General features: G+C 40.3%; 1 protein-coding gene across 1 annotated transcript; it reads left to right on the top strand.

The window, feature by feature from the left end:
• Positions 1–10,567: 10,567 nt before the first annotated feature.
• si:ch211-184m13.4 (uncharacterized protein LOC798560 homolog) lies at positions 10,568–13,714 on the top strand. Its single transcript, XM_049593622.1, has 4 exons — positions 10,568–10,620; positions 10,741–11,094; positions 11,723–12,237; positions 12,316–13,714. The coding sequence occupies exons 2-4, from the start codon at positions 10,746–10,748 to the stop codon at positions 12,478–12,480; spliced, it is 1,029 nt and encodes a 342-aa protein (XP_049449579.1). The 5' UTR covers positions 10,568–10,620; positions 10,741–10,745; the 3' UTR covers positions 12,481–13,714.
• Positions 13,715–15,517: the final 1,803 nt, after the last annotated feature.

The raw sequence follows: 15,517 nt of genomic DNA, 5'->3' as shown, positions 1-15,517 counted from the left end.
CTTTGAATGACTCATTACAGGGGGCAGATCTGATGTGTTGGGGCAGTTTGTTGCCCCAACTGGGGCCCGTGACTGAGAAGGCACGGTGGCCCCTGAGCTTCCGCTGAGCCTGCAGGATGACCTGAAGTGACTGGTCAGAAGACCTAAGTGATATGGGTGGGATATAAATTAAAAAGGTCTGATAAGTAAGGGGGAGTCGATCCATGAAGTATTGTCCCGAGACCCGAACTTTTGTTTGGTGTGCATCTTTAGTTTCTCCTTGCTATTTGGGATCAGTAGGGTGTGATAAATATAAAAAATGATACAATGTCAACAATAATTATGTGCCAATGTCCTAAAACGAGACAATGATAAGGTCCCAATGTCCTAAAATGAGACGATAATGAAGTCCCGATGTCCTTCAATGAGCTGATGTTAAATTCCCACTGTCTTCAAACAAGTCCTTCCTAATGAACAGTGTCTTAGCTTGTTACTGTTGCTAAAATTGGTCAAATTTGTTGCCATATCAAACTACAAACATTACTATAAATAAATTAGTAAGTTTCATCAATAAAATGTGATCAGGTTTTGGACATGGTCCACCTTTGTGTCGGGATCGGCTGCAGACTGACTTGGCAGAGATGGCTGCCATCTTGTTTTTTCACTGATTAGTGTGAATGGCAAATGGTAAATGGACCTGAATTACTATAGCGCCTTTCTAGTTATCTGACCACTCAAAGCACTTTTTACACTACGAGTCACATTCACCCATTCACACACACACACATTCATACACTGGTGGCCGAGGCTACCATACAAGGTGCCACCTGCTACTCAGTTTTTAACGCACTCACACACCGCTGGAACAGCCAATCAAGGATACTTTGACATGCAGCCTGGAGGAGCCCGGGATCAAACCACTGATCTTTTGATTGGTCGATGACCCGCTCTACCTCTGAGCCACAGCCGCCCCTGTACTGTGCTCTTACTACCACTAGATGGCGAAAAACAGCGTCCATGAACGAGGACAACAGACCGAAGTTAAGCAGAATGAAGTATAAGGTCCAGTAAACCCAAAATGTGATGTCCTCATGAGAACGCAGGGTCTCAGGAGGATATAGAAAAATAGTACAATAATAGCTACTGTAGCTCTACGGAAGTTATATAAAAGGGCTAAAATAGTTGAGTATAGAGGATGCAGTTTGGGATTTTTCTCGTCAAGAGTGGAGTTTTTGAATATTAGTTAATACTAGAAATGGTTTTGTCCATGTTTTGTTGCACTTAAGTAAACTGCTAAAATCAAGATCTTTTCAGTTTTTATCATTTTTGATAATGTGATGTTTAATGGTCACATCACTGAAGGCTTTAAGGAATAACTTTCAATCGCTATTTTTGCTTTAAACTTTTGCTTTATGGCTTCAATGTACTTTAAAGCTATTTTTATCCTGCAGTACAGTGTCCTTAGATGACAATAATACGTTGTTTTGGTCTCCAGCAGTGGTGTAACCTTAACTGCTTTCTCTTCAGAATTGGGCCTTCAAATCTTGATGTGTGCTGCATCGTTTCCTTGTCTGAAGCTCCAACAAAGCTCTTTCTGTCACAGTATTTTTGATAAAATGCCCAAAAACCCAGGAGCAACTTCTGAGCCACTAAAAATGATGCCTCTGGCACCGACGATCAGGCCACTAAAAGCTATTGAACTTAATCCTGTTTCAAGTTTAAACAATCAAGAATGCCTCAATGTGTACGGGCCATCTGTGGGTGCTCTTGTGAGTTGTGTGTGATGAGCCCATTAAACTGATGAGTTTCTGTAGCATGAGACTTTCCCTAAAAGTGGGAGAAAGGTGGAATTCACAGCGTGTTCATGGGTGTGAAGTCACGAGCAGTTCAAATGGACACCAGGCACAATGAGCTGGTGTGTTTTTCACGACCAGCTCCACTCGTGTCAACACGGTGACACGTTAGATTAAGAAGGACTCACTATGAATGAAAGGGATTGTGGACATTGTTTAAGACACTGTCTGTAGACACCTGTGACACGACTCCTCTTCACTCTCACACAGCCTCAGTCACTACAAGAATTGTTTTTCTCCATCTCAGTACTCTAAGGCATGTAGAGTAAATCAGTGTCGTCTCTGTGAAGCAGAGGGTTTAAAAGTGTTGGCTGAAAAACAACAAATAGCTCATCAGTGGCAAAGGTGACAAGCGTGAAGGAAAGTGTGAACGGAGAGTCTTCACGCGAGCGTGCTGGAGCAGGGGACAGGGCCCGAGCAGGGCAGGCGGCGGCTGATGCAGAAGGGGGGGGTGAGGTGGTGATGATGAGAACAGACACGAGCCACATGAGGCCCCCTGACAATGCAGGAGTCCCCTGCGGTATGTCCAGCAGTCTACTTACGCACACACACACACACACACAGATCCATAAATGCTCACAAGCACGCAATTTTAACACGACTGCACTGACTGTATAACTAAAATATTAAATAACAAAAATGAAACATATAAAAATCAAATCTTTCTTTTTAACTTAAAACATTTTGCTCAAATTAAATTCATTCTTTGCTGTGAATGGCACTGAATAATTTTTTGGTCTGATTCATAATGATTGCACCCCCTCTAGTGGCTGTATATGTTATAGCAGGTAACTGCAAGTCTGCAATGCAACACTCATTCTTGAGCATTAGGATAAAGGCTTATTTTGGGGGGAGGGGGTGGGCTGATTTTTACTCTTCAGTTAGGCTTGGAAAATATATTTTAAAGTCTTAATTATAAAAACATGTAACAGACCAACCTCCCAGTGATTTTCTTAAATAGCATAAATGGACATCAGAAGTAAGATCTGACAGAGTTGACATCTTACGGAGCTGACAAAAAAGTTATCTATGTATTAATTTCACAGCAGTCATTGTGAGTCGCCATCTCATTCTTCCGCAAAAGTTGCTAAGGGTTCTCTTAATGCTAATGAAAATACTCATTTTAAACCACAATTCTTATTTAGTTATGATTTAAAAGGGTTAAAACACATTAGATAGTGATATTTTTCAATAAATCTATCAAAAAATAGAAAGTTTACACATACTAAAGCAGCATTCTTACCTTTTTGGAAACCAGGAAGTGAGACAGGAGTCTTTGGGATATAGCTAACCCTATTTATGCCTGATTTATGTTTTTGTAGAAATCTGAATTGACAAAAATCAGGAGCGCATCTTTAAAGGGCAAATATTTTCACAAAAAATATGCATTTTAAAATAAAGATGTTTAAAGCAGTACATTTTACAATGTTAGCAGTGTGTGCTGTTAGTTTTAGATTTTGAAGGCTTTAAATACATTTTTAATTGTGTGAAGTTGTGAATTCTTGCCTGGGACAAGGGTGTTTCCTGGCGCAGAAAAAGTTTAAATGTTAAAAAATGAAAGCAGATCAAAATATTTTAAAATTAATATTTATTTTTTTATACATATAAATTCTTAAAAAATAATATTTTACCCCAGAAACAGAAGTTACAATTTTTTTAAAGACGTGATTTGCCCCAATTCTCAAGAATGGGTAATATAGTGTTTTTTGCATGTTTATTGTATGTGTAAAAATCACTACAAAAAGTAATTGTTATTTGTCTGCTGCCTGAGCCACCACTGAAGTTGGCTGGTTAAACCAGACTTAAATTTCAACTGTGGAGTTTCTGCGAACTTTCATACACAATTCATTTTGGCAGCAAAAAACATCCCAAATTTGGTTAGGCATCATTTGTGGAGCCATGCTGGTTACTCCACACATGTTGTGGACACCAGAAGTCATTCCCAGTTTGCCTCACCAACACACCACTGGTCCCCCTCCACCATGAGGGTGCCTTTAAAACAATATGCCTTCTGGGGTGTTCTTTTATGGGCGGCAGTTGCACCGTTGACTATTGTATAATTCTCTTCAAATCAGTTTGTTCTCCCCTCCTCCTCCCTCCTTTTTTTTTTAGCCCACCCCTGACTTAACAACCAGAAAAAGGTCACATTTCTGAGAAGTGACTTCCATGCATGTTCCATGCTGGGTCGTCACTTTCAATTTCCTAAGACCTTTCATGTCACACACCCATCAACCCAGAGAACTATAAACACACTACTACACACTACTATGTGCACCATTTTCATGGTGCTGGTGTGAATACAGTAAAACAAATGCTATGTAGTCTGTTCTGAGCTGTATTCTACCACTAACTGTATTACATGTATGCCAAATCCCACAGATGTAAATTTCAGGGGGGACAGAGGACATGTCACCCTCAAAATCTGAAACTATTGTGAATGTTTACATCTTAAATTGATGCAGAAAAGGCACAAATCTGTGCATAAAAAGCTCATCAGTGTGCAGGAATCAAATATTGAAACAAACCCTACGCCCTTACTCAATCACATTTCTTATTTTTACTCCTGCCCCTCGTTTTTGAGTGACCCTTTGCCCCTTGTGTCAGCGCTACAAGGGGTAGAGGTTGAAATCTTCCCCTATGAAATGAGACAACCTTCCAAGACCATGATACATCATCAGTATTGTCATCATTATTGATCGTGTTAACCATAAACAGACACGACTATTCAAACAATATCACAATGATGTCTGGTGTTATCTGGTGGACACTCACGATTCACTCACAACCTAACTTTCACACAATCAATCCAACCAGGTGACGCGTGATGCGCTGTAGGCTAAATTCAGTCCTTCCAGGATGTCACGGGCTGTTTTTGGCATTGTTGCATTGTCTCATAACACTCAGTTTTACATGTACCTCTGAAAAACTTCCGTTTGGAGGGCCATGTGGCAGTAAGCTCGATTTATACTTCTGCATTGGATCAACGCCATACCTACGGCATAGGCTCTGCATTGACGCAGAGCCTGCACCATATCCTACGCATAGACTGTATAAAATAATCCTACATCATAGCCTGACGTGCACCTCCCAAGAAATGTAAACGTCGCAGCGACGCAGACCTCCTGTCTATTTTTGTAAGCTGAAATCATTTCCCTCAGTGGAAACAAAGCTTTTATTTACGTCAATTTCAGATAAGAAACAATAAATTGTGAAGACAATAAAGCCTCCACAAAATAGCATTTTAAGTCTTGTGTGTGATTTATCCTGGCTTCATATGAGCAGAGAACATCTCCACTCGTTGCAAGGCTAATTTATACAATGTAAAATGCCACAGGCTTGTGCCAATAACGTTAGCATGTTGTATTTGTTTGGAAAACGTGTTTAGAATAAGACAGTTGTTTTGTCAGTGAACCTTGTGAGTTGTAATGGAGGAAAATTTTGTAACGTTACCTTTGTTAAATGTTGCTGTTGTCCCTGGCTTCATATGAGTATAGGAAATGTCTGTTAGCCCCTAAGCTAATTTATACCACGTAAAATTCCATAGGCTTGTGCTAATAACGTTAGCATGTTGTATTTTTTTGGAAAACATGTTTAGCTGTTGTCCCTGGCTTCATATGAGCAGAGGAAATGTCCACTAGCCGCTAAGCTAATTTACACAATCTAAAATGCCATAACAACGTTAGCATGTAATATTTGTTTGGAAAATGTGTTTAGAATAAGACAGTTGTTTTGTGGGTGAACCTTGTGAGCTGTAATGGAGCAAAATTTTGTAACGTTACCTTTGTTAAATGTTGCTGTTGTCTCTGGCTTCATATGAGTACAGGAAATGTCCGTTAGCCGCTAAGCTAATTTATACCACATGAAATTCCATAGGCTTGTGCTAATAATGTTAGCATGTTGTATTTGTAGGGAAAATGTGTCCAGATAAAGACAAGTGTTTGTCTGTGAATGCTGTGAGTTATAGTGAAGCTGATTTGTGTACTTGTGTGTGAAATTGTCTCTATTAAGCCATGTTTAATGTGTGTTTAATGTGTGTTGTGAATCAACTGTGTTTAGTTGAAGACAGTTGTTTTGTCAGTGAACCTTGTGAGCTGTAATGGAGCTAAATTTTTTAACGTTACCTTTGTTAAATGTTTACTGTTGTCTGAGCCGAGGAAATGTCTGCTAGCCGCTAAGCTAATTTATGCCACGTAAAACGCCATAGGCTTGTGCTAATAACGTTAGCATGTTATATTTGTTTGGAAAATGTGTTCAGTATAAGACAGTTGTTTTGTAGGTGAACCTTGTGAGTTGTCATGGAGCCGAATTTTGTAACGTTACCTTTGTTAAATGTTGCTGTTGTCCCTGGCTTCATATGAGCCGAGGAAATGTCCGCTAGCCGCTAAGCTAATTTATACCACGTAAAATACCATAGGCTTGTGCTATTAACATTAGCATGTTGTATTTGTAGGGAAAATGTGTCCAGATAAAGACAAGTGTTTGTCTGTGAATGCTGCGAGTTATAGTGAAGCTGATTTGTGTACTTGTGTTTGAAATTGTCTCTATTAAGCCATGTTTAGTGTGTGTTTTAGATGTGTTTTGAATCAACTCAACTTTACAGCACTTCACAGAAACCCCACCACTGACTAGTGTTTTGGAGGTGTAATGGGATTAAGGCAAGAGTTACTCAAAAACAAAAACAAAAACAAAAGGAAAGAGGCTTTAAAATCATTTGCACAGTAGGCTACCATATGTATGATGCTTGCGGTGAACAGAGAGGTAAAAGTTATAGATGTGTCTATGTGTTAATATTCCTAGTTCAAATTTCTGCACGGGTTATTTTAGGTAGTGAAAACACAAAGGTCAAGCATGAGCAGAAGTGATCATCTCCTTCTTTCCATGTCCTTCTATGCTCCCGTTGTATTTAACACCCAGAGACCCCCCAGGACGCCTAGCGAGCGCTCAACAAACGACTTGTCTTTTCCTTTTCCAGCACGGCGTTCAGATGGTACGAGATGTTTAACTCTGCACACAAAATTAATGGAGCATGAAATGCAGGCCTGAAGTGCAGCAGGCTCCTAACCTGCAGGTGACATTGTCTACATGAAGCTCTTATTGTGACCTAAGTGAGCTGTATTATAACCGCATTTGACTGGTGACAATTAGTGACCTTTTGCCTTTCCAGCAGCCATCCATTTCAATTACACCAACCTGGAGAGCTTTGGTGGGCGAGCAGGATGAGATACTGTGGCTAGTGTGTGTCTACTCTTCTTCTATTGTTAGCTCGGCCACTGTACTATTAGTCTGACGGTGATGGGGTTTAGCAGACTGCTGGAATGTTGTATCTTGTTTTCAGTGATAATAATAAAGCATTAATTGTAAATTTTTGTGTTATTGGTTTCTTTAATATCTTCTTAGCAAAATAAAATATCAGCTAATGATTGTTTTCTTTGTCTGTTTGTGGATAACTAAAATAAAAATGAGTGGTTAATATTTGCAAACTGAGTTTTGTTTGCTACAGTGAGGCTGCTACATTTTCCAAATCGACTTTGCCGCATTTCTCACCACCATAGCTTTTCTCAGAATTTAGCACCATGTTCTTTTTTGCTTCAGATTGTTCATGTTTTTAATCTTTTTAGGAGGTTGGTGGTTGAGATGTATGCAGATGTGAAATTCTTCAAACTGTTAGTGATTCATCCACACATCACAGGATTGTGACAGTTTTTTTTTTTTTTTTTTTTTTTTCAGCGAGCAACAGCAATACTTAAGCAGCCCTCTGTATCTTCCATCAGCTCCATCTCAGGCCTGTCTGCCTTCACCTCAGCTACACACAGAGTGCAAACTTGAGAAACCTCAGAGACAGGAACACGATATAAAACCTCACACTTTATCACTTCATCTAACCTTTCTCAAAAACACGCTGTGCCAACTGCAAGCAGCAGTGCAAATACGTGCATTGTTTCATTAAACTGTAGCCACTCTACATGTCAAATTACAGATGGTTTTCTCCAAAGCAACTTAGAATCTGTTTGTTAAACAGCAGCCACGTTGAAACTAATACTTCATATTTGCAGAGAACAACATGAACACAACTAGTTCTATGTTCTCTCTATCACTGTCTGGCTTTCTCGAAAACACACACATTCGAAAGCAAAACTCTTGCACTAACCACATTGTGAGGACGGTAAGGTCGGTGCTGCTCACAGCCCCATAATGGGGACTGACCTCATTTTTAGGGACAGGAACAGGATACCCACAATGTTTATCATCAATATACAGTGATGATACTTGGTTTTCTTTAGCATTAGTGTTGGCCGCTGTCCATCTAATTAATAAAACACGTGGCTATGTGTGTGTTTGTGTTCACCAGTTGTGCGTAGGGACTGTTCTTCATCTATCGGAGGAGGGGGCGTGGCTGGGTGTTTTGTATCATTCTGTTTTTATCTTGACCTTTCCCAAAGCTACAAATACTTTTACAATCATTCTTTAAATTCACACTTTAAATTCAATTCACACCAAATAAAGGTAATGGAGTCAAACAGCACAGGAGTGAGTGTTATCACCAAAACAAGCTAACTTTTTAAGCAAAATTCAAATCCTCTGTACATGTTGAATCATCAGGATGTGTGCATTTTAGCAGGATATGACCGCACGACAGCCACCTGTCCTATCAAACAAAACCAACAAAATTTAATAAGCCTACACATCACACACACACCCCTACACACCTGCACATACACACACAGAGCCAGCCAGAATACTATAAGGAATTTTGCACAATCCTGTCTCACTCCAAAGTCGTCGAAAGCAGGAGCTTGGGCAGTGACTTACGGTGTCAGAAACTGACGAAAAAGGGGGTCCATGTCATTGGTTCGACATCCCATTAGTCCGACTGTCCGCGGTGCTGAACGGCTCGCGGTGGGCGTATGGTGCGCCGTGACCGGCTTGAGGCAGAGCAGGCTCACGGCTTATGTGTTTGTCAGTTTCTTTTTCATTTTAACTCACACCATGATCTTTTCCTGACCCTAACCACGTGGTTTTAGTGCCTAAACCTAACCAGACCTTAACCACAGGGCATCATGATGATTTCGGAACGGACTTCGGAACAATGAGTTTAATATGGTTGGAACAATGGGATGTCGAACCAATGGGCAGTTCCCGAAAAAGGTATCCTTTAACGTTGGCATGATACGCGGCTGGTTGCCCTTATGGTTTAACCATAGGCGGTGGCGTCAGCAGGACAAGGACGAAAGTTAAGGTCCAACTGGGTCAGGTGGGAGTGGTGGTGGATGGGTCCAACGAACACCAGCTTTCTCCCAAACCTTGTTCTTTTATCCTAAACCTAACCACGTGCTTTTGTTGTTGAAGACAACACGTACAAAAATGTCAGTTCACGGTGTTGTACCAATATAGTGCATTTATCTTAAAGGGGACTGTATGTAAATGGTAAATTTCCTGTGAAAATGGAAGTGTATTCTGAAAGAAGACAATGCATGTAACGCTGGTGTTCACTTCCAGTGTGATTGTAAAGCCAAACCCTGATCTTTTTCCCTGAACTCAACCACATGCGTCTGTTGGCTAAATGTGACCACTTCTATTTGTTGTTGAAGGAAAGTAACTTAAATTTGTGGTGCTGTACTGACGTGGTGTGTTTATTTTGAAAGAGATTGCATGTAAAAACAGGAAGTGTATTTTGAAAGAAGACAATGCATGTAACAGGCAGAACTTGACATGGTGTCCCAGAACGTCAACAACCAACACACCCTGGGTACCTTTAATGTCACATGTGGACGTGGAAAGTCCATGACCAAACGAGGTGAGTGAGAATGTGTTGTTTTGCATGGAGGATGTTGTCACATTTTAAAAAAACTTACCCCTTGATTTTTTGACAGTTAAAATCGAAAATGAAATCTTACAGTTTTTCACTATCTCAATGCACACAGGAGCGCAGAATTTAATGTTTTTACAGGGTACAATGTCAAATGGGACATGCAGAATACAGTGATTTTGATGGAATATCACATATTGAGCTTAGATTTGGTTATGTTTCCTCCTGCACAGTGTATTCAAGGACCTTTGGAAATTTAAGAACCCAACAATAATTTCTGTATTTACAGTTTCTGGCTGATAAATGGTAGGATTTTGGCCATTTTTAAAAGGAAACATGACTTTCCCCTGAGCCATAATAAAACACATAACTCCATCCCAAGTGCTTAAACAAAAACTGAAACCCTCCCCCACTTTGCACCACCCCCTCTCCCTTCATGAGTAATGAACAGTCCCTTATTGTGAAATAAGATGTGAGGATCTGACAAATGGCCAAGATGGTGTGATACAGTACACATGTAAATGTCATTGCATGGTATACCATTCATATACATGTACAGTAAATACATCAAACTTGATTTGTATAGGAGCTTTGATAGAGGTTAGTACAACTGCAAATGTCCTTTACAGATTAATTATATGGCAACAACATTTAAATCAATGCATAATACAGTTTTATGAAACCCACAACTCTTTTTCTAGATTTATTTAGTTACCACACTATACACTGTTGACTACTGAGTTGACTGTGTATCACATTTGTTTCAAAACTGACTGTGCACAGTGGATCAACTAGCTGCTGAGGTCTCAGCATGCATGACAGACTTTGACAGACATATGATGTCAAAAAGGAGAGGTGGGATTTGAACACTGCATCCAGCCTTTTCTGGGGTATTTAAAGTATCACAGCTCAACTTGCAACTACAACCCCCAGACTCAGAAGTATAAACAGTGACTTCACTTGGGAACTTGCTTTCTTATTGTAAGTACTTTAAACATTTATACTATCATGATCTTAATCTGTAGCTCAGTGGTCTTGTGTTCCTCCACTCATGCACACTTTTAATGATTCATGATTTTCATCCTTCTTCCTAAACGTCAGGTGGAATGGCTGTTGAAAATATCACCCTGGACTCAGCTGAAAACTCTCCAAACCAGAGCAGCTGTGATGTGTTCGTCTACCAGAGAGCAGCCGTGGTCCTCTTCCCTATTTTCTACTCAGTGGTTTTTATCATCAGCGTGTGCGGCAACAGTTTGGTTCTCTATGTGACCTGCCAGAGGAAGCAGAAATTCAACTCCACCTCCGTTTATCTGGTCAACCTCGCACTCTCTGACACCCTGTTCACACTGGCACTGCCTGGCAGAATTATTTACTACATCCGGCACTATGACTGGCCCTTTGGTGACCTCCTCTGCAGACTGACCACGCTGCTCTTCTTTGCAAATACATACGCAGGTAATGTTCAGTTTCCAATACACTACCATATCTATGAGTATCTGCATATATGCAACCTTATCTTAACACCAGGTTGTAATAACCTTATTTTTCCATTGTGCATGTATAAGATGGCAGCATTTACATTATGCATGAAAACGCATGAGCTTAGATAGATTGTTTTTTAACCATACTTTATTCAGCAATTTCCATATATGATAATGCAGTGGCAGTGTCATGTTTTTCTTTTTTAAACAGAAACATTATAAATAAATAAATATCAGACAGGCTTCAATAGATGTAAACTGAAACTCTGTAGGCTGTGGACAAAACAAGACATTGAGGACGTCATCTTGGGCTTAATGATCAATATTTTTTCATCAGTTTCTGACATTTTATAGACCAAACAACTAATGGATTTATCAAGAAAACAATCAATGGAGTCAGTTGGAGCCATTTTGACAATCTTACAACTTGGTTAAATTTTTTGACCAAAATTTTACAAGTGCCAGCCCATCTGTGAAATGATTTGTTTGTTTTCCTAATGTTCTGCATGTGTGACAGGATGTGTATAAAACTGTTCTGAGTGGTCTTAACACTCAAAAGACACAAGTCCATTAATCATATCAGCATGTTATATTTCCTCCAGGTATTGGCTTCATGACCTGTATCAGTCTGGATCGATACCTGGCGATGGTGCACCCACACCGGCTGCAGTGTTTGCGTAGCGTGAAGGTGGTTCGCAGGGTCTCCTGCCTGGTCTGGGTTGTGGTATCCCTGGAGGTAGCCCCTCTGCTGTTCCGCAGCATGCTGAGCGAGCACCAGGGAAGACAGACCTGCATGGAGTACATCAACTTCGACGGCTCCCGCTTCACCCCGTACCTCCTGCTCCTGGCCTGCGTCATCTCCTTCTGCTGTCCGCTCGTCATCATCATGGGCTGCTACGCCAAGATCAACCTAAAGCTGCGAGCCGCAGCCAAGCAGAACTCTGTGACCGGTCGATCGAGGAGGAGCCACAGGGCCAACACCATCATCCTACTCATCCTCCTCACCTTCATCGTGTGCTTCAGCCCTTACCACCTCAACGTTATGCAGTTTATGTCCAGAGAGATACACCACAAGGCAACCTGCGAGGAGCTCAGGGCCTTTAAGGTGTCCTTACAGGTAGGAATCATTCCTGCTCGTTTGATTTCAAACAATCCTCGTCAATTTTTCACCTCATAATCCATCTTCTCCCTGCAGATCACAGTTTCACTAATGAACTTCAACTGCTGCTTGGACCCAGTCATCTACTTCTTTGCCATTAAGACCTACAAGAAGCGGGTGCTGAGTCTGTTCAAGGACTATCTATACACTTCCGGTGCCTCCTCCAAGGTGACAGCTGAGAACAGCAGCAGCAACACCTGAGAGAAACCACAGCCGAGCATACAGGATATATAAACATACAAGCAGTGTCACAGACAAGCCCTAGTTTACTCTGGTTAAACTCAAAAAGGCCTATTTTAGTCACATGTGTTCATGTGTGATGTGTTTTGACACGACTAACAGGTCTTTTACTTGAGATCTTGTGACAGTAGTGCATGTACATATGCAGTAGATGTTCATTAAAATGGACAACATGTATTAAAATGTATTGTTCCATATCTATTATATTTTTCTTTTAACATGATGGTGTATCTTACTGCCTTATTCTCATTGGCATGTGTTTGCTACGCAGTAACAGTGGTGTCAAAATGGACTTTGGTGAATCTGTGTTTGTGCACAGGAACTAAGATAAATAAGCTAAGCTTTGTCTCAACTTTTTAAAAAAAATGTCGTGATCATTAATGCAGCACCACAGCAACTTTCACTTCCTTTACAGAGGAAAGAAACACACGGACTAAGTAATGTGGCGAATATTTTTGAGTGAGGTGTCTAAGTGGATTTAATTAGTTTTACACTGGAGCTACTAAAAGAGAAAACTGTCATGGGTGATATTGTGCCACCAAAAACATTTCTCCAATGGTCCCCAGAGCATTATAGATTTTGGATTATGCAAAAGCTATGCCAAAATGAGAACATACGTCACACATCTCTCTTTCATACCCACATCTGAGTTGTGTGTGGGTGTGCAAAGACAAATACCATCACCACTTCCTCACCCACCTTTCCTGCTCCCCCACACAGGCCTCATCCCAGCTGGGTCCCACATCTCGTGTATGTGTGTGTGTGTGTGTGTGCGTGTGTGCGTGCGTGCGTGCGTGCGTGCGTGCGTGCGTGCGTGTGTGTGTGTCTTAAGAATTTAAGCAGGTGCACACCGTCTTTTTATAGTGCAGAGTGTCATGTTTAAATTTAACCTTTACCATTTCCTGGGTTTTTGGAAAAACTACGATCTTGCAAAGAAAGTGATGCACGCAAGTTGTGCCATGAAGTATTAAACTTGTTTAAGTTGTTACTGGTGTGTTTTGATATTATTGTAACACTGATCTACTTGTAAATACATAGAACACAAAAAAAATATTCTTTAGAGGTCCCTGAAAGTCAGTAACTGAGCTTTGAGAGACAGTCATATGTATCAGATGACAAAGGTGTAACCACCGGGAGAAAAGGCCCCCCTCTCGCAATTATTTACATTGTAAATATAAATATTGTATAAAGCAGCTTTAAGATTTGTCTCAAATTGTATTGTAAGAATAAAACCAAATGTGATGTCATACTATTGACGATGTGACTCTTCTACGTGTTCTTTGTCAGCTGAAGTTTTACTCTGTATATTTAAGTCATTAAAAATTATCACTTTATTTTTATTTAGTAATTTTATTTATTTACTATTTTTAATTTATTTTATTTCATTTAATTTTATTTATTTATTTTATTTTATTTTATTTTTGTATTTACATTCTGTAAATGCTTCTCAGTAAGTCCCTAATCCAAAATTTGCTTGCAAAATTCAACTAAAGGGAGTAATGCCAGTTCTTAACTTAAGTTACAATTAATTTATTTCACTCTTGACTATATCACATGGTATGGAGTACAAACATTACATACATTAACAAAACAATGACACACGACATGGCTTAAGTACAACAAATGGAATTTAAACAAAGGAAGGACATTCTTCAAAAAAAGCACCTAGTTTACAAATTACTTTTGGCTTATGTGATTGTAATAACAAAATTAATTGAAACATAGATGGGCGGTTTTAATAATACTTTGGCAAATACCTTTCTCTGTAAGTCATTAAGCTTACATTCTGACATTCAAACAAAATATGATACTAATCTCCCACACGATTATCATCACAGAGGTTGCAGATCATCTGGTTTCTGTCCAGCTCTTTATATCTTCCAGTGACTTTCGGAATATTGGTGTAATTTACCCTGAAACTACAAATAACCTGTTTGTACTTTTGGTTTTCATGCACCAGAGACTTTTCCAGCAAGTGAGCAAACTGGCAGGAAAAAAAATGTCCAGGGGCCTCATTTATAAAACCTGGCGTAGGATCCATACTAAAAGTTTACCTACGCTGAAAAGCTGAAAAGTGCGTAAGCAAAAAAAAAGTCGGATTTATAAAACCATGCCTACGCACACCTGCAAGCACCTTCCCTTTATAAATCACAGTCCAACCGGAAAGTTGCGCAGCAGGATTTGATTCATGTCCCTCCCTCTCCACGCCCACAATTCACCATGTATGGTCATGCAAATTACCTCATGAATGTGTTTTGCATATAAATAGGCATGATGGATCCACGGCATTTCACGCTGAATCATGGCAGCAACCAGAAGAAAGAGGAACTTTTCTGAGACAGAGATCGAGGTGCTTGTGGATGAGGTGTCAGCGAGACGGGAAACTTTATTCGGCGGCCATTCAAGTGGCATTACCAACAAACGAAAAGCCACTGAATGGCACGCTGTGGCCACGGCAGTAAGCGCGGCTGGCACAGAGCGCAGTGTCGCCGAAATAAAAAAGAAGTGGTCGGATTTAAAGGTGGAGGCAAAAAGAAAGTGGCTTTGCACTGCCAGAGCGTGGCAGCTACAGGTGGGTCCAGAAAACACATGAAACATGCACATGTGGTGAAAGTTCTGAAGCACTGAGGGATGGCTGTGATATCCCAGACCTATTGCACAGGATTTATTATTAATTTCTATTTCCTGAATAGAACAGAAATCTATAAATTGAATTTATATCAATAAACAATAAAAGAAATAGGCATACCTGTCGGATAATTCCCTCTGGAACGAGCCCGTTGCTAGGAAACCCAACGCTGTCAGCACTTTAATGTGTGCCGGTATGGCGCGGTTCCGGTGGGTTGGTCGCTCTAAAATTGGACTCAATTCAGCAATCAGATCCAAGAGCAAGGCTCTAGGTAGTCTGAAACGGCTTATTAGCCTGTCATCATCATGAGCCAGGAAATCTTCCCGATCTCGGAATACCCTCTCCAGTCGGATCCGTCCATTGGCATGA

This window comes from Epinephelus fuscoguttatus, linkage group LG13 (genome assembly GCF_011397635.1).
Source record: "Epinephelus fuscoguttatus linkage group LG13, E.fuscoguttatus.final_Chr_v1".
Lineage (NCBI taxonomy): Eukaryota > Metazoa > Chordata > Actinopteri > Perciformes > Serranidae > Epinephelus > Epinephelus fuscoguttatus.
This window is presented reverse-complemented; position numbering and strand designations above follow the sequence as displayed.

Bases quoted from the DNA above. Each gene is read 5' to 3' on its own strand.
- si:ch211-184m13.4 (XM_049593622.1), top strand. From the start codon at position 10,746: ATGGCTGTTGAAAATATCACCCTGGACTCAGCTGAAAACTCTCCAAAC. The intron at 11,095-11,722 runs GTAATGTTCAGT...TATTTCCTCCAG, and splicing joins CTTTGCAAATACATACGCAG to GTATTGGCTTCATGACCTGT. The intron at 12,238-12,315 runs GTAGGAATCATT...TTCTCCCTGCAG, and splicing joins CCTTTAAGGTGTCCTTACAG to ATCACAGTTTCACTAATGAA.